This window comes from Protopterus annectens, chromosome 12.part0 (assembly GCF_019279795.1).
Source record: "Protopterus annectens isolate FY-2018-M chromosome 12.part0, PAN1.0, whole genome shotgun sequence".
Taxonomy (NCBI): domain Eukaryota; kingdom Metazoa; phylum Chordata; order Ceratodontiformes; family Protopteridae; genus Protopterus; species Protopterus annectens.
Genome location: NC_056746.1, coordinates 1,002,175,922 through 1,002,198,246, shown reverse-complemented (window position 1 = coordinate 1,002,198,246; position 22,325 = coordinate 1,002,175,922). Strand labels below are relative to the sequence as shown.

Genomic DNA, 22,325 nt, shown 5'->3' with positions numbered 1-22,325 from the left:
GACTGGGAACACTATAAACTCAAATGCCATGGAACAACTAGTCACCATCCCCAGAGAGATAACATACTTGATCATCATCATCACGAACATGGGAGCACAATGTTCAACACTCAGACCACAAACTAATCTCGGAGGTCCTCATCCCACCCCCACCTGAAATAAAACAAAACTCTTTGTGTACCAAGGCAAGCATCCAGTCTGGTGGACCCCAGCCATAAACAAACTCTACAACAAAGGGAAGCTACTACAAGATGGTAAGACACCCCTCACTACTATAAAAAAACTAGAGCTCTCATAAAATCATCCAAAGGAGATATATCTATACCACCCGATTGCAGCCCCCAAAACATTCCAGCCCAAGTGAAAATTACCGCCCATTAGCTTGACAAGCCTTATCTGCAAAGCCATGGAGAGGAGATCATATGGACCTCATAATAAAGAAACATAGGGAATTTGCAGACTTGGATCCAACCCAGTTTGGCTTTGTCAAAGGCAGATCATGCCTTTTAAACTTGGTTGACTTTTATTGAAAAAGCATAAATGTCATGTCATACATAACATCAATCACACACAAACTGGCAGATGGGTTGAGAAACCCACAACCACCAGGTCAGCTGCGCTGGCCATGTCAGACTCAAAGCCTGTCACAAGTGGTGTCCCACAGGGGTCCAGTCTCCTGGGCCTCTTGTTTGGCATCTACTTTTCCATCTGACACAGATATCCCTCAGAAGGGTCTCACAGAAACGGATAACTGGTGCCAGAGCCACGGAAAAACAAGTTACCCCTAGCTACCATGGGGGTGGTGGCAGCACAGACACAGAAGAAGTTATCAGGACCCCTGGGGAGGTTGATTAGTAGTATCATTCGACACCATGTAGCTGTGTAAGTAGTTTAGAGAGACTACACATTGCCACCTTATCATGAAAGGATTCTCCATCTAGATCAAGGGGAGGTCATAGTCTCCTTTACTCATCACTCCATCAGACAATGATTGAGTACTATGCTGCCCGACTGAAAGAACTCCAGCTATATTCAGTCACATCGCTGCTGCTCAGAGGTGACCTTTGCCTAACATACAAGGCCATGTCAAACCCAGATTTGATGAATATGCTTCACCTCAAAAATCTAGATCCATCAGAGCCACAAGGAAATCTTGACCAATGGATGGGAATTACCTCAGTGTCACTGGCGACAGAGAGCACACAGAAAATAATGGGTATAGTTCCCCATACTACAGATAGCCTAGTATGAACCTATGAACCTATGAACCTATATATATATATATATATATATATATATATATATATATATATATATATATCTACTACTGTCCTTATGATAATTCAGACTCCTGACCTCTGACTCATTTTCTCCCCTAACAGTTCAACTCTCCTCAGAGATACCCACCTATAGCTTAAGAAGTCAGTACTATAACTAGCTTACGCTCGAAACTCCTTCCACCAAACTCCACTGTATGAAGCACTGTTTCTCTACTCTAGAACACAAAATAACTGAATCCTTTCCTCTTTACCTCAGCGGAAAAAACATACCTTCAAAACCAATCTATATGCAAGTTCCTTCTAACAGGACGCACAACTTCAAGCCATCAGTCGCCTTTGTATAGAATGCCTTATCCAACCGAATACCCATATGTAGAGTATTACTTTATCATTCTCCCCAGTTCTACTTACTACACTTCCTCCTCACGTACTTTCCCCTTTCCCGGTTTCTCATACAGCTCCACCCCTTTTTTCTTTTCTTATTCTTGTACATGTTGCGTATGCATTATAAATGATGTACACACACATACACACAAAAGAGAGAGGGTGAGCATAAAGAATACATGAAGAATATGTGATGCTGCTGTTACCACTACTACTTTTTCTTCAGCTGTATTAAGTATGTGTAATACAGCTTCTTCTCAAAATGTATCCAGTTTACATCTGTTGCCCTCAGTATGTTTTGTTATATCCTTTTGTTTGCTACAGTGTATTTCTGAGCTGTAAAATTGATCTTTTGAGGTCATCACTCTACCTAGAAGAACAAATTCAAATAAAAGAATAGTGCATTCACAGTTTTTACATCAGTATTGTAATATCGTATTAGCACCTTCTCTCGTCTAGCCAGCATGCACTTTGGTTTGAATGAAGTACTCTGGTAGCACGTTGGTCCCTAACTGAAGAAAGCCTGTAAAACACTGATATAGGTCTCCTTACAGGCACTCTATAGACCTGACAACGGTATTTCAGTTCATTTGCCACTTTCTTCTCTTAAACAAACTAATTAAAATTGGTATTAGTCAAGACACCACTCTGTGGTTTAAAAACTTGCTCCCCAACATGCACATAAGAGTTAAAGTAGACTTCACAATCAGAATCTGTAGCAGTTACCAAAGGTGTACCGTAAAGATCCATTCTTGTCCCCCTCCTCTTCACCATATTTATTAACAAACTTCCTTGTGACCATCTCCCACTCATCCTGTATGCTGATGACATGGTTGTTTACCTGTTGGGTCATTCTCACACTTACATTTAATGCCAGCTCTAGTCTGACTTACATAAGCTCCACCAATTGCTTATAAGCCATAAACTGCTTCTCAAAGTTGGAGCTGAATGTTTTGTCATCTGGCCCTACCAGAGAAGACGTGACAGTGGGTGGGTGTGCAGCATTCTCCCATATTTGTGAGTACCAGGTCCAATATGTTTTTACCTCTGTTGGGCTTATGCACTGTCTGATCTAGTTGTGCCTGCAAAATTTGGGTTGTTTAGGATTGCCAGTCTCTAGATGGATAAGTCCCCAATGAGTATGGTATTTTTGTTGAATGGTGAGTGCCTCTGGTAGGTTTAAGTATGAGCTATGGGTTTCCTGGGACATAGAAAGTGGTCTGTAACTTGGTAGGATATACTATGGGACTTTATCTGCGGTAATCTATAAGTGATGCATGAAAAGAAACCCAGGAGCACTAAAGGTCCACAAAGGCACAAACAACGGACTAATAAAAGAAATCCGCTAGCAAAGACCCAACACACTGTGCATATACTAAAATGCTGAAAGTTAATATAAATAGATTAGCACTTTCAGGCATAATGCCCTTCATCAGATGCCTCACAAACACTACAACCATCTTTAAAAAATAAATAGACCAATAGAATTCAGTTAAAAAATTAATAAAAACTCTACTTCCATGGCCCCCCTCCAACTCATACAACGACCAATAAAAACAGGGTATCAAACATACCTAAATAATACACCAGTCAAATTTAAAATCAGTCATCTATGCCCCTTAAGGGGTGGTTTCAAAGGAAATACACCATTCAAACCAGGGGTGCGATCTACTTGTAAATCAGCTATCCATTTTAGTTCAGCAAGTTGTTTGTTTAATCAGGTTCCCTCCTCTCCGATGTCTCATGACAAGTTGGAAAGACTAACAGGATGCTCAAAGAGCGTATCCTGCAGCATATCGGTGACATTAGAAATGCATTTGAAAAGAGCTCAATTGCCCAGCATGTGAATGATAACAACAGGCATGCTTTCTGTTTTATGGTGCTTCAACTTGTGAGAGATTGGAGAGGGGATGTGATTAACCAAACTGAACTTGCAGAAATTAAATGGATAGCTGATTTATGGGCAGATTGCATCCCTGGCTTGAATGGTGTATTTCCTTTGAAACCAGCCCTTAAGAGATCCGATGAAGGGCGTTGTGCCTGCTTTTAGTATATGCACAGCGTGTTGGTCCTTGTTGGCTCATTTCTTTTATTTTTGTTAGTAATCTATAAGTGGAGAAACTTTAGCTTGTCATCTTGTTTAACAAACCTGGAGGAATGCCTGTTATTTATATTTATTGATGTAGATTTAGACACCTCCCCCTTAGTCACTGTGCAGTTGTTAGTCTAAATGTGTGGGAGGAATTGAAGGTTTGCACTACCAGGGTTCTCTCTGTGGCCTTCAACCATGTCTCCATAACTGCACAGATGTCTATATTCTCCAGGGTGAGTAGGACTTGGAGGGAATGAAGTTTTTGGTTTAAACTCCTGGCATTGATCAGTAACACCTTTAGATTCCCATGGGTTGACTTTGCTATGTTGGAAGGTTTGGCATTGCCCAAGAAAAGGCTGTATGGGGGGAAAGCAATATTTTAGCCAATATTGAAAAACCTAGAAGGGATAGGTGCATACCATCCTTGGCAAAGCAGCATGGTTTCTTAACAGTATCCTTCCATGGTGAAAAATATTGTATCCCCATAGAATGATGCTAGAAACTAAGCTAATTATTAAAGTCAATTAGCTTTTGTTCATATTGAGTAGCATCTTTGATGAAGATAGAATGCTTTTCAATGCTAGGCACACACCAACCTGTGACACCCATCTGAGAGCTCCCTATGGTGAAGGTAGAATGCTTCTCAGTGCTAGGCACACACCAACCTGTGACGCATAGTCTGAGAGCTCCATATGGTGAAGATAGAATGCTTCTCAGTGCTCACCAACCTGTGACACATAGTCTGAAAGCTCCCTGTGGTGAAGATAGAATGCTTCTCAGTGGTACGGACACACCAACCTGTGACACACAGTCTGAGAGCTCCCTAACATCTCTGTTCAAGAACACTCATCCATCTACCTGCTTAACTGAATAAATTACTGCAAACTTCAACAAGGTGTCTTTCCTCCTCCCACAGGGAGGGTATCTGAGAAAGAGTCTCCTAGATCTGCTAGCTTAAGTGATTTTGTCTGGACTAACCCTTTATACTCTCTCTAAATTTCTTGTTAGTCCTGTCACCCTCTAGGCCACAGATGGGATACTAGACTTCACTCGAGCTCTATGGATTACCTCTGTTTTCTGTTCATGTAATGTGGTGGGGTGATGCATCTCCGGTCATTTACATCTACATGGTCAATGACTGAGTCATACTGGTACCTGTTGTACAGTAATTTGAGTGTGTACGACACGTGGCAGATCCTAGCTCCTGATTAGCAAATCATTATTTTCTCTTTGTCCAACCTGTTAAGTGGGGCATCAGTATGGCGTCTCTATGGCTAGACCCCTTGGTAGTGTGCTGGCTTGACTTATGAACTTTTTAGGTAAGGTTCCACTGGGTGTGGCTGTATGTGTATTAAATGTTTCTTTTATTGGGTCATTTTTGGTTTGCTAAGGATATTTTTTTCAGGTGGCATGTCTGGGTGGTCTTTGGAGTTTGGGAAGATTGCATTTAAGTGCCTCAGCATAAGTTGGCTTATGTCTGCGACGTCTGCTGTGTGTGGTGAGTGTAGCATGTGTGTTTCTGAAACCTGATTTTTGTTCTGTGTGATTGTATGGAAGAGCTTTGCCTCCAGTGACATTGTGTATATACATCTTTCACATAATGTATCTGTTAGGATTAAATGGTTTTCAGTGAGCATAAGACAATTGGTACATTGTCTCAAGATACCCATGTCCACCAAACTGGCTGTGGAGAAATTGGGAAGGTGCATATCCATACCAGCCAGTATAATACTAAATTTGAGGGGCAGGGCTCCTTAATGCCCAAACTACTTTTTCCATGCTTCTCAACACACAAAGCAGTTTCTCTAGAATCACTGAGTTACTGGGTATTGTTTCAGAGGTAGCTTGATTAGAAAATATTTCCTTCTAGGTGTCTGCTTACTATACAGGGCACTGCTAACTGCTACTGCACAAAGAAGCAAGCAAATGCGCTGAATTTATACAGGCACTAAAAACACTTAAAGCCCTGCTGTGATCCCAAGCTCAGACGGACCAGGCTACCTTCATCTGTCAGGCTTTCATAGTGTAAAACCACATTACAGTTAGCTCAAAGTGAATTCAAGTATGGCAGTTAAATAAATGAGTTAGAAACACACTTTTAAAATGACTACAATGCAGAGAAACCATTAGCAAAGTGAGTGAAAAGCAGGGCCCTTTACTACGAAAAAGGACAGAAAACTACAGTAAATAATTTGAAAATATAGCAGCAGTATTGTTACTAGCTTATAAAAGTGCAAAAAAAATCAAGTTCACATACTTCTGTTTGCTATGATTGCACTAGACACAACCCAAGTGTTTGTGAGCTCTGTGGAAATGAGCCTTGGATCTAGACCTCATGAAAAAAAAACTCATACAACCTGAGCCACTACTCACAAGCCACACTAACTCAATATCCCTAGAACCAAACTACACAGCACTGCACATGCTATCTCCTCTTGGTACCTACTCTTTTGAAAGCATTCACCGTTGACCAACCAACACTTATTCCAAATTCTGAATGCAACTCAAAAAGCACTTGTTCATCCAAGCCAAATGCTGTTGCTTCATTGTAGGACTTATTACCTAACACACTATCACTCTCTCCTTTCTCAGTGTCTTCTCCTTTGTCAAATTTACTGAAGGTTGACTCATTTTAGAAAACTAATGTATATATTGTATAATAAACTTTGCTTTTTCAGTAGAATATACATATACAGTTTTTCTATATAATTAGTCTGAACTATTCTGTTATTGTTTGCATTTCTGTATCTTTTGTATATGAAATGCTTTGTATTTCACAAGGGCTAAGCCTGAAATTAGTCTATATTGATCAACTGGTCTTAAACTGTCTTTCGGCTTTTCCCGGTTAGGGGTCGCCACAGCGGAACTCTGGTCCGCCCTGGTAAACAAAGTTAAATAATATATTTGTATCTAAAGTTTCACAAACAACTTTATATATCTTAGGAGTTGTACTACTTAGACATAACAGTGTCAGAGCTCTTTGGTTCAGCCATACTTGAGCTTTCCCACGCCAGCAAGAAATTCCTTTCTCATTGCTTGTTTCTGGAGTATTTGCAGAAAATAGGAGGAAATGTGCTTATTTGTACATTTAAAAATAGTAGTATCACCGGATGTTTATCTCAAGATGTGCTAACTTGCATGCAAATGTCAATACCATTTTTCTTCAACATCATCTATTTTTTTCTACTGATGCCAAGCAGCAGTTTGTAAGTCATTTTCTTTTAGAAACATTTATTTTATAGAAATATTGCATGTTGTTTGTCTTTTTGGCTTTTCCCGGTTAGGGGTCGCCACAGCGGAACTCCAGTCCGCTAATGATTGGCAGTAGATTTTTTTATGGTGACGAGTTGCCAGCTTGTCGCCCAACCTTCAATGAATGCACGCCCATTCACGCATGTCTTTCGAATGCCACTCGACCACAGGAAGGACATGCAGACTCCAAACTGAGGGCACTCCAGCCGTGAATCGAACAGGAGAACCTCTTGCTGTGAGGCAACAATGCTACCGCTGCACCACCACGGCTTCTCATGTCTTCATAGTAAATAGCTAACAATATCACAAGTGAATGCACTATATGTGGATATTGTTAATGTATTTTTCTGTTTCCTTCTGTGACATTTTACACCATGCTCCATAATGACAGCTATATCTCTCTGGTATGAAAATATGAATGTAAATGTTAAAATATTAATAAGTTACAAACAATGAATAATATCTACCGTACAGGACATTCTAGTTTAACAATTTTGCCCTAATTTGATTACTCACACCTTGCCCCTTCTGATGTTGTCTGAGATTAATAGGCAAGTCAATTAGTAAAGAAGCTAAACCCCCTCACCCACAATACCAGAACATCATTAAATGGAAGTGTAAATAAAAGGTGCTGAAGGTGTGAATGAGTTAGACTGATTGCTGTTATATTATTACATTTATGTAGTACTTTTTGTCTCAGTCCACTTCACAGATTATACCACCAGTTTATCTTGGTCGCCCAGTGGACTCATTTGTTCCCTGGACAACACTCCTGTGACCTATTCATTCTCTGTGGACAAGAGTCAAGTGAACTAAAGTGGGAGTTATCATCCTCACTTTTGGGAATTATTTTTTTTGTGCTAATCCCGACCATCCCCTTCACTTTTTTCCATAGCATTCAAACAGTTAGGCATGTGGTAGGTTTCTGTGAAGTACATTTACTTATCAGCATGATGTAATCAGTGGCTCTGCTGTCCTTGCTGATAACCCCACCATGCTGTCCCTGGTCTTCATTTGGGATATAGCCATGGAGAACATGCTCAATCAAATGCTGCCTACTGCTCTTTCTGAAGAGAGGTGAGCAGATATATGCCTTGCTTATTTGCCCCTTTCCCCATACCAGTTTCATCAGGTGCCCATGCTGGTAATTGAACTCTGATTACCTGATTGTTGTCAAGACTTTATCTCACTTTTGCAAAACAGACAGGTGTGTTATTACAACTGTGTAGGGATTTTGAGTGGAAGTAATATACCAGTCCACTTTCAGTCATAGTATCATTGTAAAGAAAAATATATATATATAAATACATTAAAAAATGGTACGTTACATGCTCCAGTGCTGGTTAAAGCTTTTAGTTTATTGATTATTAATAAGTTGTATAATGTCTTTGCACATAGCAGCATACAGCAAAGATATACAATATATTACCTTCTAATTCTTTGGTGCATATCACACAGGTGTAGGCTGTATTACTCCATCCTAAATGTAATGTTAAGAAGCTCTTCCTGCAGTTTACACTGACCCCTGCTACACAAGCCACACCTGCTGCTTAGACTGACCCCTATTACACAAGCCAGGCATTACTTCCGTCTCTAGGCAGCTACTTTTTTTTTTCTTTTTAACAAGAAACATCTTTATTAAATTATCATTTATGACATAGGCAATCATACATTTATGTAAATGGAAACAAACTACATTGACATAATCTTAGTTGCAAGCATTATATATCACAAAACAGATCTACCTCATAACACCGACAAGCGAAAACACTGACAATGAGATCACTGACACCACAACACCGACAGTTGAAAAACACTACAGTGCACATGCCCAACAAACCACAATCCCGACAGTCAACAAAACAAAACAAATCCGTTTCCGAAAAACACACACACAACACAAGCACACCAAAAACCTTACAAACCTACACTAAACCTTACATACACAACTATCTATGCACTAACCTTAATCCAAACCCTAACCCTAAGGTCCGTCACTATCGCACACTTACCTTACCTGCACCCTAAAGTCCGTCACTATCACAAACTTACCTTACCTGCACCCAAACCCTAAAGTCCGTCACTAATGCACACTTACCTTACCCACACCCTAACCCTAAAGTCTGTCACTATCGCATACTTACACAGTCGCGTTCGTTTCTCATATCAGTGTTTTCAGAGTCGGGATTCTGGACTGTCGATTATTTACATTGTCAGTCTTCCAGTGTCGGTCTTCTCGTTGTCGGCGTTTTCATCTTTCGTTCTTTTCAGGTAGACCCCACAAAACATATTGACTTAATTTTAGTTGCAAACATTGTACATCAATATATATTGTTAGTCAAACATTAAATAGCTCATTTAAATCCTGCCTTCTTTTAAACCTCATTCCTTCCCCATATGTATTGTTCCCACAGTTCTCATTTTTTTCTATGTAATTTGTTCCTACCGTTTTCTAAAGGTCTCAATTCCAGTTGTTTGATCTTAGTATAGTCACTGCTTCTAATGCAGTTGGTTTAGACATTGATTTCCATTTTCTAGTAATTGCTTTTTTGTCAGCCACCATAATTAAACTCAGCAAGGCCTTACTATATGTAGGTAATTCCGATTCTGTATCACAGCTCAGAAAAATCATGTATTCACCCAGTATCTCTGATGGAGTATTCTGCAGGGAATCTTTAAAGTCTAAAAGCAAAACACAGGAGTATGAATTGGCAGAGTAAAATAATCCACACCAACGAAATTTCGTAGCAAATCACAAAGCAGGTAGTTTTCACTTCACCATCAAAAACTCAGTCTTCACCTCATGGATTTAAAACGTCAGTGTTTAATTTAGCAAACAGACAAAAATGGCATGTGCTTTCACCTGATGGGCTTCTTCAAGCCAAAATACTAAACTATTTAAAACACCCAATATATATACTCTTTGAAATGACATCATATCCTGCAATTAGTTCATCAGTAAACAGCAAAGTAGCATATTTAAATGAAATGCTTTCTCACTAATAGCAGAGATAGTAAAAATATGCATATATATATATATATATATATATATATATATATATATATATATATATATATATACAGATCTTTCAATCAAAGCCTATTGTGTTTGTGTGTGTGTATATATATATATATATATATATATATATATAAAGATATATATATATATATAAAGATATGTAAAGGATATAACATATTAAAACTACAATTTAATACTATATGCTAAAAACATTTGAACAAATATATAAATACATCAACTTTGACATACATATAAAAAATAAGAAATATAAAAAATATGTATATATAAAAATATATGTAAAAAACAAAAATAAAAATACATATGTACAAATATATATATGGACAGATCTATAATCATTAAACTAAACCCTGAGCCTCCTACCTTTTAGCATAGGTTTCAGGGGTACTCTATCATTTAAACCGGGTTCCCTGTCTGCTCCCGACATAATTATCCACTTAGTCTCATTTTGTTCCATAAAATTCATAATATCACCTTTCCTAATGGTAGGTTGATTAATCTGTACAACTAAAAATTTTAACTTATGTTCTGGGAAAGTACCTAATACATGTTTAGAAAGAATATTCCTACTCGATTTAATGCGGATGTTATACTGATGTTCTCTAATCCTATCCTTAAGTCTTCTGTCAGTCTTGCCCACATAAAATGCTGGGCAAGACACACAGGTGGCCAGGTAGACAACATGCTCCGTATCACAACTAGCTGTGGGATGAAAATAAAAACATTGTTGGCTAATGGGATGTATAAACATTGCATTGCTATCTATCAAATGGCAAAAATTACAATTCCTACATGGTCTAGTATAATCAGCAGAGGGATGGGATATATGATTGTGGTACCTATCTGAATAGCACAACATTCTAAGAACGTTCATGCGATATTTGTAAGTAAACTTGGGGACATTACCTACTATATCACGAATTGAAGGATCAACAGTTAATATGCCCCAATACTTAGAATAAATGTTCCTAATATCATTAATATCTTGCGTATAAAAAACTGAAACCCTAGTCTTTTATTTATGCTCTATTAAATTACTCAATAAATCACTCCCTTCACTCATAACTTCAGTTCTTTCCATAAAATATGGGGACGCTCGATCTCTCCTGAGCGTATCTACTCCCATAAAACCTTCTTCTATTTCCTTAGGATCATATGCTATATCAATTAGTTGGTTACGGAGGTTAGTCAGTTCATTGTAAAAACCCATCTCAGTGGGATTGAGACTTGATGCCCCCATCGCTTGTCCTCTCACTATATTTCTAAAGACAAACCTAGGGTGCATACTGGTTCTATATAATAAAGAATTCCTATAACAGGACTTCCAGAATACCCCTGTATTCAGCAGACCACCAGGAAGTCTTTCCACAAAAACATCCAGGAAAGAAACTGAGGTTCTGGAGGCATCCATTGTGAACTATGAAGTCAATGAATTAATCTGCTCTAAAAAGCCAAGTAGTTCAAATGTTTTTAGCATATAATATTTTGATAGTGAAGTGAAAACTGCCTGCTTTGTGATTTGCGAGTGTTACGAAGTTTCGTTGATGTGGATTACTTTACTCTGCCAATTCATACTCCTGTGTTTTGCTTTTACATTTGTTTTTATCTTGTACAGGACTTCTGATTTTTTGGTAGCAGTTATTGACTTTTTAATCTTTAAAGTCTGCCAACTCATTACATTCCCAGAAAATATGTTCCCATGTACCTCTGTCATCCCCATCACGCCTCCAACATTTGGTGTCTACCTGATGACAAATTCTCTGGAGTCTACTTGGGGTATAAAAATACCTATGTAAACATTTCCAAGTAAAAATCTTAAGTCTTCTAGATTTTGTTGCATACTTGGAAGATATACATATATCCCCCATTGTTTCTTTGTGAATTGCTTATCTACTGTTTCTTCCCAGTCCTTTCCAACCTCCTTTGATTGATTCTTATAGTTGGCATACAGTATTTTATACACTGTACTAATTATTCCTTTTTTAACATCAGCTTATGTTCTAGAATCTTCTAAAAACTCTACTAGTGCTGGTTTTTCATTTAGAATCACCGTTTATTTCTGTTTGCCTAAACTCTGATATCAAGTCCTTGATAGGGAAGGCAATCTCTAACCTGCAGTCCAAATATTTATTAATTTTTTTTTTTTTATTTAACATTTGTTTACTGGGAAAGTCTGACCTGGAACGAAGCCAGTTTTCAGCGGAGGCCTGGGGAGAAATGCTCTAGATGCATGTCTTTGTAACGTGGGAGGAAAACCATACGGACACAGGAAGGACATGCATACTCTGCACAGAAGGCACCCCAGCTGAGAATCGAACCAGAGAACCTCTTGCTGAGGCGACAACACAACCACAGCAGCACTGTGCCGTCCAGTCTTTTTATAATATATATATATATATAAAATAAATTCTTGGCATCTTCCCATTCTATCGTCTTTCCCTCTCTAGTTATTTGCTCCCAATACCTTGGCTCCTTTGCCAGTTTTCTCCAATAAATCACAGCCCCCTCTTGCCTATTCTCTGTATCCTTATATCTTTTCAGAAAAGTAGTAAGTTGTGTACAGGTTATAAGGTAAAATTAGTACTGTTTAACAGCAAAAATCACAGTACAATGGTAATTTAACAAACAAAAAAAAAGGGGTGGGACTGGTTGCACTAGATCAAGTCACAGGGACCAAACAGGCTGTTTCTTGTAGACCTTTGGAATCTTGCCTGTGAGCAGAGAGAACTCCTGCTGTATATCTGACAGGTAAGTAGACAACTCAGAAGTGCCTGGGCAATAGAAGATGGCAAGGGTAGCTTGCTTGCATACAGGAAGGAATAGGAAAAATCTGGGCAAATAGAGTAAGACTGGTTGCCATATTGGCAAAGGAAGAAAATACATGGTTTCTTTCAGATGACAATGATCTCCTGGATAACCACCAATACTAATTCATGGCCATAAGGAGCTGCCATTCAAACCTGATGCAGTTTTATAACATTGTTGTTGGGGAGCTTGACAGTGTAATACTGGCAGACCTGATCTAACTGGACTTCAGCAAGATCTCTGACTTGGTTCCACATGAGACAGAAAAAAATGCAGGAGTTGGAAAGGAACTAGAGCAAAGAAATAAAGAAATGGAATGCAGTTTGATTGTAGGGTTGGGTAGAGGGTTGTGGTAATGGGGATGAGCACTATCAGGAGTATTAAAAAAAAAAAAAAAAAAAGCAAAGTGTGTGCTAGGTAGAAATTTGGTATACGAGTATTTAACTTCATAGTATGTGATCACAAAACTTTACTGCATGGTAAAGCCATCTGTGTATGCAATATATGCACAATATATATATGTATATATGTAAAATGTGTGTGTGGATATCTATATCTATATATATATATATATATATATATATATATATATATATATATATAATTTTTTTTTTTCAGCTTGCAATTTTGTTATCACACCATTGAGTGTCAGTCACTCATGCTTCACATTTTGATTGTGGAGCAAAACAAAATAACTTGTCAGAACCAGCTTTTCTACAGCTAATGCAAAGGCAGGAGCAGCAGGGTCTGAAAAATGACGTTGAAAGGTTGTCCAAGCAGAAAGATTGGCATTTGAATATCAGTGCAGAGATATGCAAAGTCCTGCACGTGAGTTATGGCAACCTTAGTATGAAGTATCAACTGAGGAATGGTGACACAAGAAAAGAATGTGGCAGTGTTGACTATACCTGGCTTGGACCAGTGAGACCAGAGTGAAATGGTGATAGTACCATTGAAGAGAATGCTGGGGTGTATCCTCAGCGGGTAAACTCCATAAGTACTTTCGGTAGCTGGTCCAGTTCTGGAGGCTACCAAGAGAGTAGGACTTCAGCTTTCTGGAAATAATACACAGAAGTTTACAGGATGGAGGGGAAAGGCGGTGATCAGAAATTAGAATCTGCTGTTCTCAGCAGAATTCAAAAGGGATCGGGACACGTGAATGGATGCATGAGATCATGTCAGGAAGATGTGAAAGAGTAACCCTGAACAAGAAAGATAGTGGATTGCAGAAGTGGCAATAGGTGTCAGGTTGCATGGACCAGCTTCTCCCTGGATCCATGAAGCTAGTTATTCAAATAATGGACTTGTGTAGTGGGCTACCAGAATGGGTAGTGTCAAGGTAATCCATGGACACATTCCACGGGTCATGGGGCAGTTGTAAAAGTATTCAAGCAGGTAGAATGTTAAATTTAATTAATGTAAGTACAGGGTAGGCTAAATGTCTCCACTCTTTAAACAAATACAGTGTCATATAATGTATAGTGGAGGAGAAGTTTATTGGTGGATTAACTGCTGCGCAAATTATATGTGCAGGTCAGAAGGATGAAGAAAATATAGCTTTGCAGTTGTCATGTGTTGGTGTAGTTAGTAGAGCTGTCATTGTATCACTGTTACCAGATTTGCATGTATGAAAGCTTTTTCAGCTGAATTCAGCAGCATGTCAAATCTGAAACATTCATACAACACAGATGGGAGTGATTTTCATTTAGTATGTTAGAAAAGTTTGCTTTCATCTGCTGGGAGAAAAGTAATTTCATAGCTAGCAACTTTAATGCACTGTTTTGTTCTATATATGAATGCTATGGCAATGTTTCAGGAGAATGTAAAATACTACTTTGTACTGAAAAATGCAGAGTGTTGGATGAAGGTAGTCACTGCACTTTTGGTAAATGTTCTTTTGTCCATATGCATCAACCTCAGGATGATCGTAATATTTAGGAGAATGCAAAGGGGGTGCTGCACATGCATGGACATAATTCATAGACAAGTAGAAACTAACAGAACACATGGATTCCCCCACCTGCTTAATCAAGGAAACACCAAAGAAAACGAGCACATGAATTAAGTGTAACAGTTTAGTCTCCACTTAAGCCAACAAAAATGGACCTGTTTTGCTCAGTTCAGCTTCTTCATGTAATTACCCATCATTAAATATGTTAGTGCTAAAAAGGAATTGTGATTCACACATTAATGTATAGAGTGGTTAAGGTACTGTGCTAAATTATTTTCATTATATAACTAAAGTCTATTGGTCAATTAAAATATCATTAACAAGTGTCATCGACAAAGTGTGAGTCCCTGTTTATCTCTGACTTGCCTTATTATAAAATAATTACTTTGTTATGTAGTGACAAATCTATTAAAAGAATCATCCTGTGATCTTGGATTTTGCTGTTGATCATGAAGTAGCTTGGCCCCAGACATAGAAACAACCACAAACTTGACTCCCTGTAGGTCTTAGCTGTTACAGGCTCTAAGCAAAAAATAACCAGTTTCTCCAGGATAGAACTGTCCTAATTTAACTGTTGCAGATGAATCTAATCCTCAAGAACTAAAATTTTGTTTATTGAGAGTCACTTGAAGTCGGCAGCAACTATCTTTAATTTAGTGTTGTCGCCTCACAGCAAGAGGTTCTCTGGTACGATTCTCGGCAGTGGTGCCTTCTATGAGGAATATGCATATCCTCCCTGCGTTCGTGTGGGTTTCCCCCGGGTGCTCAGATTTCCTCCCACGTTACAAAGACATGCATCTGGAGCATTTCTCCCTGGGCCTCCGCTGAAAATTGGCTTCGTTCCAAATCACACATTCCCAGTTAACAAACATTAAATAAAATAAATAAATACAATAAAAATATATTTTTTGAGAATGGCTTACAATGCAGTGTGCAGTTAATGGAATCATTAAGTCTTTGTTAACATAACATTAGGAAAATCTGTAGTGAATAATTCATCACTGAGAAAAAAATGAATTCCAAAATCATTCCCATTGATGGGACAGCACAGAACATCAAAAGAAGCAGATGTTGCTGCTATCTATGTGTGTATGTATATATATATATATATATATATATATATATATGTATGTGTGTATATATATATATATATATATATATATATATATATATATATATATATATATATATATATAAATTGAATGGGCAAGGGCATGTTTTTCTTCATGTTTTAGGCTTATTTGGAAAGGTGACCATTCATTCACAGTTCTCTATTGTGATGAAATCAGTGGGAATGATGAAAAGGATAGAGTTTACTGCCTGCACACTGGTGACATAAATCGACTCTTGGTCTCTTACATCCTGTCTTTTGTGCTCCTGTGTTCTTTGAGCAAGCCCTCCATTTTACGTAGTATTCTTGCTTGGAATTGTTTGCATAGGTATTTTCATACATCAGGCTGACTTTAAAGATTTTTTTTCTCAGGTAGATAGAAAATAGTGGAATTTATGAGGCAGAGTGGGGCAATTGGAAAGTTGTTTCTTGGTAATGTTAATGAGATGGCAGATTTTGTCACAAGTGTTTGGGAATGGGAATGGTTATAACTAAGGAAATGATTATTTTAACTTGAGATATATGGTCTGAATTACCCAGACTTCGCAAGGCCTTGCTAATTTAATGCTGCTGGCTGTCAAAAAATGCAGTTGTTAATAAAGAGAACTCGAAATCCAAACCATTTGTAATCGAAGTACTGAGTATCATAAAGGATTAAAAGAACTAGAGATGAGATCTTTAAACAATGAAGGAGTGAACTGTATAGAAAAAAATGGAATTTCTGGGAACAGTGCATGCAAATATTCATGAGAAAGAGAAAGTTTTAAGGATAGACAAGAATTGAGAAATTTTTGTAATGTTGAAGTGAATGATTGCTAAAAAGAAAACGTATAATACATGAAAAATGTTTGCAGTGGTTTGTTTTCTGTTATTGTATGTGAACCTGTGTCATTGTCTACAACCTAAGAATTTAAAATGTGTTAAAAACTGCGCGAGAAATAAGTAAGACGTGCGTACTACTTAGTCATGGCACAAGAATGCTTTGCACAGGCCAGAGGGAGTATGTGAACTCCAAGTTTATCAGCTTGAACATTTTAAGAAAATCTGCGTGATAGGAGATGAATGTACATGTTCCACTTATTATTAAAAGCTCTTGAAATGTGTGCTATTTTACTACTATGAATGCAGAGTATAGACTTTTATGAGAGGTTGTAGCATTGTATACCCCAGTGGCAGGATACTGAAGTACAGAAAAAAATCTGTTGTCATTGTTGACAAATCAGAAAGTTGAATACAGACAAGATGAGATAATCTGCTACTGATATAAAACTGCGAGGAGTGTGAACCTTCTCAAAACACACACTTTCCATTCAGTTGCACTTGACAGTGATGAAAGTTGCTGCATACAGTAAATAAATAATTAAGACATAACTATTAATAGAATAAAAGATCCATTTGAAGTTGCATATCGCTGCACTCAGCAAATGATGTTCAAATTAGGTTAGACATGCAGGTGTACTGTTGGTGTTTCTTTGTCAGTAATTAGAATCACTTAGCCCATAAGAAGTGAATTTGTTGGTTCTGTGTTTTGCTGTCACAGCTGTGCAAGCCAGACTTCAAGCACTATATGCCTTTTTCTTTAGAATTTAACTAGTCTTTGTTTTGCAATGTATTTTTCTACATTCTTCACTGTATATTCACTTTGTAATCAAGCATATATTTGACCAGGATTTTCACTATGTACTCAAAAACTCTTACTGTTGCCCCCTAATCCCACAGCCCTCACATTTAAAAAAGTGTTCATATTTTCAGATGTGACTAGAGAGTAAATTGATGTGTCATCTTGAACTTTTGCTCCCTACAAACATAAAAAATGTGTTTCAGATGAGTAATCATATCTCTAAGGGATCTGGTTATGTACCAGTCCATGGTTTAGGCTTTAGCTTAGACAGCTGTAAAGACATCCTGGCTTCTGTAAGTCACAGTCTTTCTGAGAAATGTGCAAAACTATGTAGTACAGCGAATGTGTTGAAAATGTGTACAGAAAGACTGCTGAGATTAAGTTAAAAATACAGAAGTGATTAAGGAACCAGAGAGACATAACAAAGCCATTTATACAGGACAGGTGATGTTGTGTGATGCCAAAGGTGGTCAACTACTGTCAGAGTTTCAAAGCTGAGCACAATTCGAAGAATTGGTGGGGGTGCATAGAGAGTTGCATTGGAAACAAGGGTGGATACTGCTGCACGGCATTGCTCCTACCTCATCTGGAAAGTTCTGGAAGCCATATATTGTGCGTGTGGTGCGGTGTGTATGCATGATTTCTTTTTACACACTCAGAAGTAGCTAGATGAGAAGAGCATTAGCTGTAGTGAAGTATTTATATGCATGCTTTTATGCACATATGTATCTCTGCTTGATGTGCATTGCAGCATTGTTGAAAAGATATCCATTAATGCGCTTGTCTTGGGTGTGGAAGTTATTTTCTGGCAAAAATGAAATAGATTTGGGAAATCGTTTTCTCTGGCATGGAAACCTATTTGTAAATATTAAGTTGTAATTTTGTATATGAAACATTCTTCTTAGTATGCCACAATCCTTCATGAAAAGGTTGACAGTATTCTTTCATGCTGACTGAAGTATCTGTTTGTGAAATAACATATTGAGAATAATAATTCCAAATGATATTTGCTTTATTAAACACCTACTTGGGTCATGATTGATTTTAAAATATTTTAGTTATTTTTCACTAACTGCTTAATTGACCTAATGATGTCCCAATATCAGGAGTACATGTACTTGTGTTGATTTAATACAGTTCTTTTGATTTTTTTTAATATGGGGACATGCAAATCAAATAAAGTTCCTAGAGAAATGTTATTAATGCTTGTATTAAACATTCTTTATATTTTTGTCTTAGTACTATGGTGTACATGTGGTTCAGAATGAACATACTAAATCCTAATAAACACTGGAACTGATTTTTTAGCAGAGCAGCAAAAGGCATTTTTCATGTTTGTCATAGTTTCTTCTGAACATTTTGATGGAAAATTTGTATCTTTTATCTATTTCATGTCACTATTTTGTAACTGTATCTCCAGTATTTTGCAACAAGATAATGGCAGACATTTGATTTTCAGACATGCCCTTCAGAAAATTCATGCTACACAAAACTTTTTATTGTGTACATTAAAAGCAATATTTAAAAATTGTCCCTATTTTTGGGCCTTTGTGCCCCCGGCTTTGTCCAAATTTCTTGCTCTAAGAGGTTGACAGGTATTTTTTTTCCAACTAAAATTCCTCATTTCTAGGTAAGATTTACAAACCACTAATTAATAAAGGTGTGCATGCATACACACACACACACACACACACACACACACACATATATATATACATATATATATATATATATATATATATATATATATATGTATTTATATATATATAGTTTGCTAGTATAAAAAAATGACATAAATTAATTTTTTTTTCTTTTTCAGGGAAGGCCACTTTCTTACAAAACATTTCTGATCTGGGTGTTGATAAGTATTTACCAAGGTAAGAAAAAATTGATGTTTTCTATTTTTTTTCCTATACTTTTTGATTTAACACTGCGGAACTGTGGGTGGTTCTGCAGCAAAAATGTAAAAAAAATGTTTTTGTGTTAGCTTGTTCCTTCTTGAAAGAATCTGGCCATTAGCTGGTTAGAATCTAGATGTTTCAGAAATCCATCTGAATAAACAGAAGCATTTGTAAGCAGACATCTACTTACAGTATTTGTACGCTATTGGCTCGTACAAGTCATTTTGAGAACTGCTCTTGCTTTTATTCTCTACCGTAGCCACTCTGACATGTGTTCTGCATAAGGCTATAAGCTTATTAGTTAACAGAACCTGCAAAATTACAACAGTCACATCATTCTTATCCAGTGTGGACTTTCTCTAAGCATTCCTCATGCACTTTGGGAGTAAATGGATGTCTTGTGTAGCTATTTTAACATTAACTCTTGCTGTAGCAAGTGCATCAAAAGGTGTATAGCACTCACAGAAGCATGTCTTGGAAACCAATATTTTTCTAAATTTTCTTGTAGCACGAGCATTAAAAATGTCTATGTTTAGTGAGCTAATGGACATAGTTGATTTCTGTTACAAGGGATTAAGCTTATATTTTTCTGAAGAATGGTTTAGATTTAAATGTTCCATTATCTTAAAAGCATATTTCTTTTTCTAAGCATATTTCGTTTTCTTTTGCTGTGTTTCTTTGTGAATTTCCTGTCTCTTGTGATTGTCAGCATCCTTGTAATTCCTCGTGTACTTTAACGTTGTCTTTCTAGTTCTTTTGCCTGAATCACTTAAAGATGTGAGAAACAATGTAGTGTTCTCATAAACCTGAATCTGTTCAGTTCTCAATAATAGTTTAGAATCATAACTGGCCTTACACATTGGGGAATTAGGTGGCCACCTAGAGCTTTTTCTGATAGTGGCGCCTTTCTGTCATTAATTTTATTTATTTATTTAAAGTATCCAAAATGTAGCAGCAGTAGCTTTATATTACTTAAAAAAAAAAAAAAAAAAAAAAATGCCCGCAATGCTCATGTTCCAAGCCACACCACCCTATGGAGGAGGTGCTGTATACCCGACCAATCAATCTGCAGAGCTTTTGGCTCTTTCTTTTCATACAGTGTACCTGTTTTTTTTAATCAAAATTGTAAGATTTACATAGAAATATATGTAACTGTTGCTTGATGGTGAGAGCTGTCTGTGGACAAAAGAAATTGACCTTTTCATTTGCTCAGTTTAATCAATCACTAGTGTGCATTTGTATGACACACAATGGAATACCTTTGTTGAGTTCTTGACTATGGCTTCTGTGTGTAGTCTGGATACACTCCCTGTCTTTACATTGGTTTATTCAGGTGCTCTGGTGTCCTCCAGCATCCCAATGACAGTGATGAAGGTGTGTTGGCATTCCTCCAGTTTGCCTTTTGATAAGTGTGCAGGGTATGTCTCTCTGTAAAGCTAGCAATAGACTTGGCTTGTCAGGTTCAGTGACAGTATGTGCATGAATGTGAGGCAAATCGATGCATCTTGTGTAGAACTGGCTTGTTAGGAACAGTGTCAGTGTCGATGAGTTTGTGTGTGACTCTAGAAAAAAAAAAATTTTATCTCTGGATACAGGAAATATTACCAGCCACATACCTAACTTTTCTGGGCAGTAGTAAAAAAAAAAAAAAAGGATAGTTAGCAGATCATTACCTTTCAAAAATATGGCGTAAAATACATTATAGATCAGCTAGACCTACAGAACATCTGTAGATCTGATGACATCTACATCCCAGGCTACATATTTTAAATCTAGTCCTGCTTATAGTTGTGCACAGAAGTTTGCTGTAGCTCATATGAGGGCAGACAGTGTAATCATCACTACTTTAGTTTTAATCAAACCTCTGAGTTGTACACAAAAGATTGCTATAGCTTGTGTGGGTGGCTGTGGCAGTGTGATCATTATTTCCTTGACTTTCCTCACAATCATCAAAAGTTGGGACAGAAGGTGGTTATAGCTTGTGTGGAGGTTGGGGATAGTGTGGTCATTATTTCTTTTATTTTCCATACAAAGTAACCTAGCCTCATGGTGCAGAGGGATGGCTCCCCTACTGTGAGTCAGGTGAATGGGATTCATTTAGCATTCCTGGTACTGTTGGTGCCAGGCTGATGCAGTGGGGGGTGAAGTGACATGGCCCGCTCACCTGTCCCAGGGGTGGAAGGGTTTGCATGCACCCAAGGACAAATGGATGATGCAGCCTCCCAGATGGAGACAAGATACATTAGTCATGCTCCAAGGGGATATATAGCTTCTGAAGTGGCCCATTGAACACCCTCTCAGTGTCTAGACTAGCGTGTATAATCAACACTGGACATAAGTAAGAAAAATGTGATGGCTATCTCTAAATGTCTGCCATTACAGGTCACTGTCTACCCCCATGAAGGAGGACAAATCAACCAGTTGTTTACCATCAATCCCCTCATGACCAAACAGCAGGTGTAAAAAACTGCAAAATAAAAGAACTTTCCTCACAAACTTCAGAAGTGTGCACAGAAGATCACTATAGTTTATCTATGGACAGTGTAATGTTTAGGACCAACAAGGAAGAATACATTGTCATCAACAGGAGGCAAAGTTAGCTTTTCCATCACAAAGAGGGTTGGGGAGGGATGCTTGTGTTATGAAAGTTTTAAATACGGTATTTCTGTAAGGAAGATTACTGATGGTTTAGCTGCCTCCTAAGGAAAGTCTCTGAGGCTGATATTGCAAAGACCCACTTCTTGATTGAAGATTACCCAAGATTATCTTCAAAGAGATTTCTGACATAGTGCAGTAGCCTTGGTAGTGGGTAATTAAAATGATCAGTGTCCTGCCTTTTTGCCCATTTTGGAAATCATTTTATTCTAAATATAGTATTTACTAGTAACAGG

The 22,325-nt window shown here is 37.6% G+C and overlaps 1 protein-coding gene across 1 annotated transcript in view; it reads left to right on the top strand.

Moving 5' to 3' along the window:
• The window catches only part of ATP9A (ATPase phospholipid transporting 9A (putative)), a 2,147,009-nt gene that overhangs the window by 1,876,429 nt on the left and 248,255 nt on the right, over positions 1-22,325 (top strand). Inside the window, exon 26 of the mRNA XM_044090027.1 lies at positions 19,353-19,410. Coding sequence (XP_043945962.1) covers positions 19,353-19,410 — 58 coding nt within the window. The remainder of the gene's footprint in view (positions 1-19,352; positions 19,411-22,325) is intronic.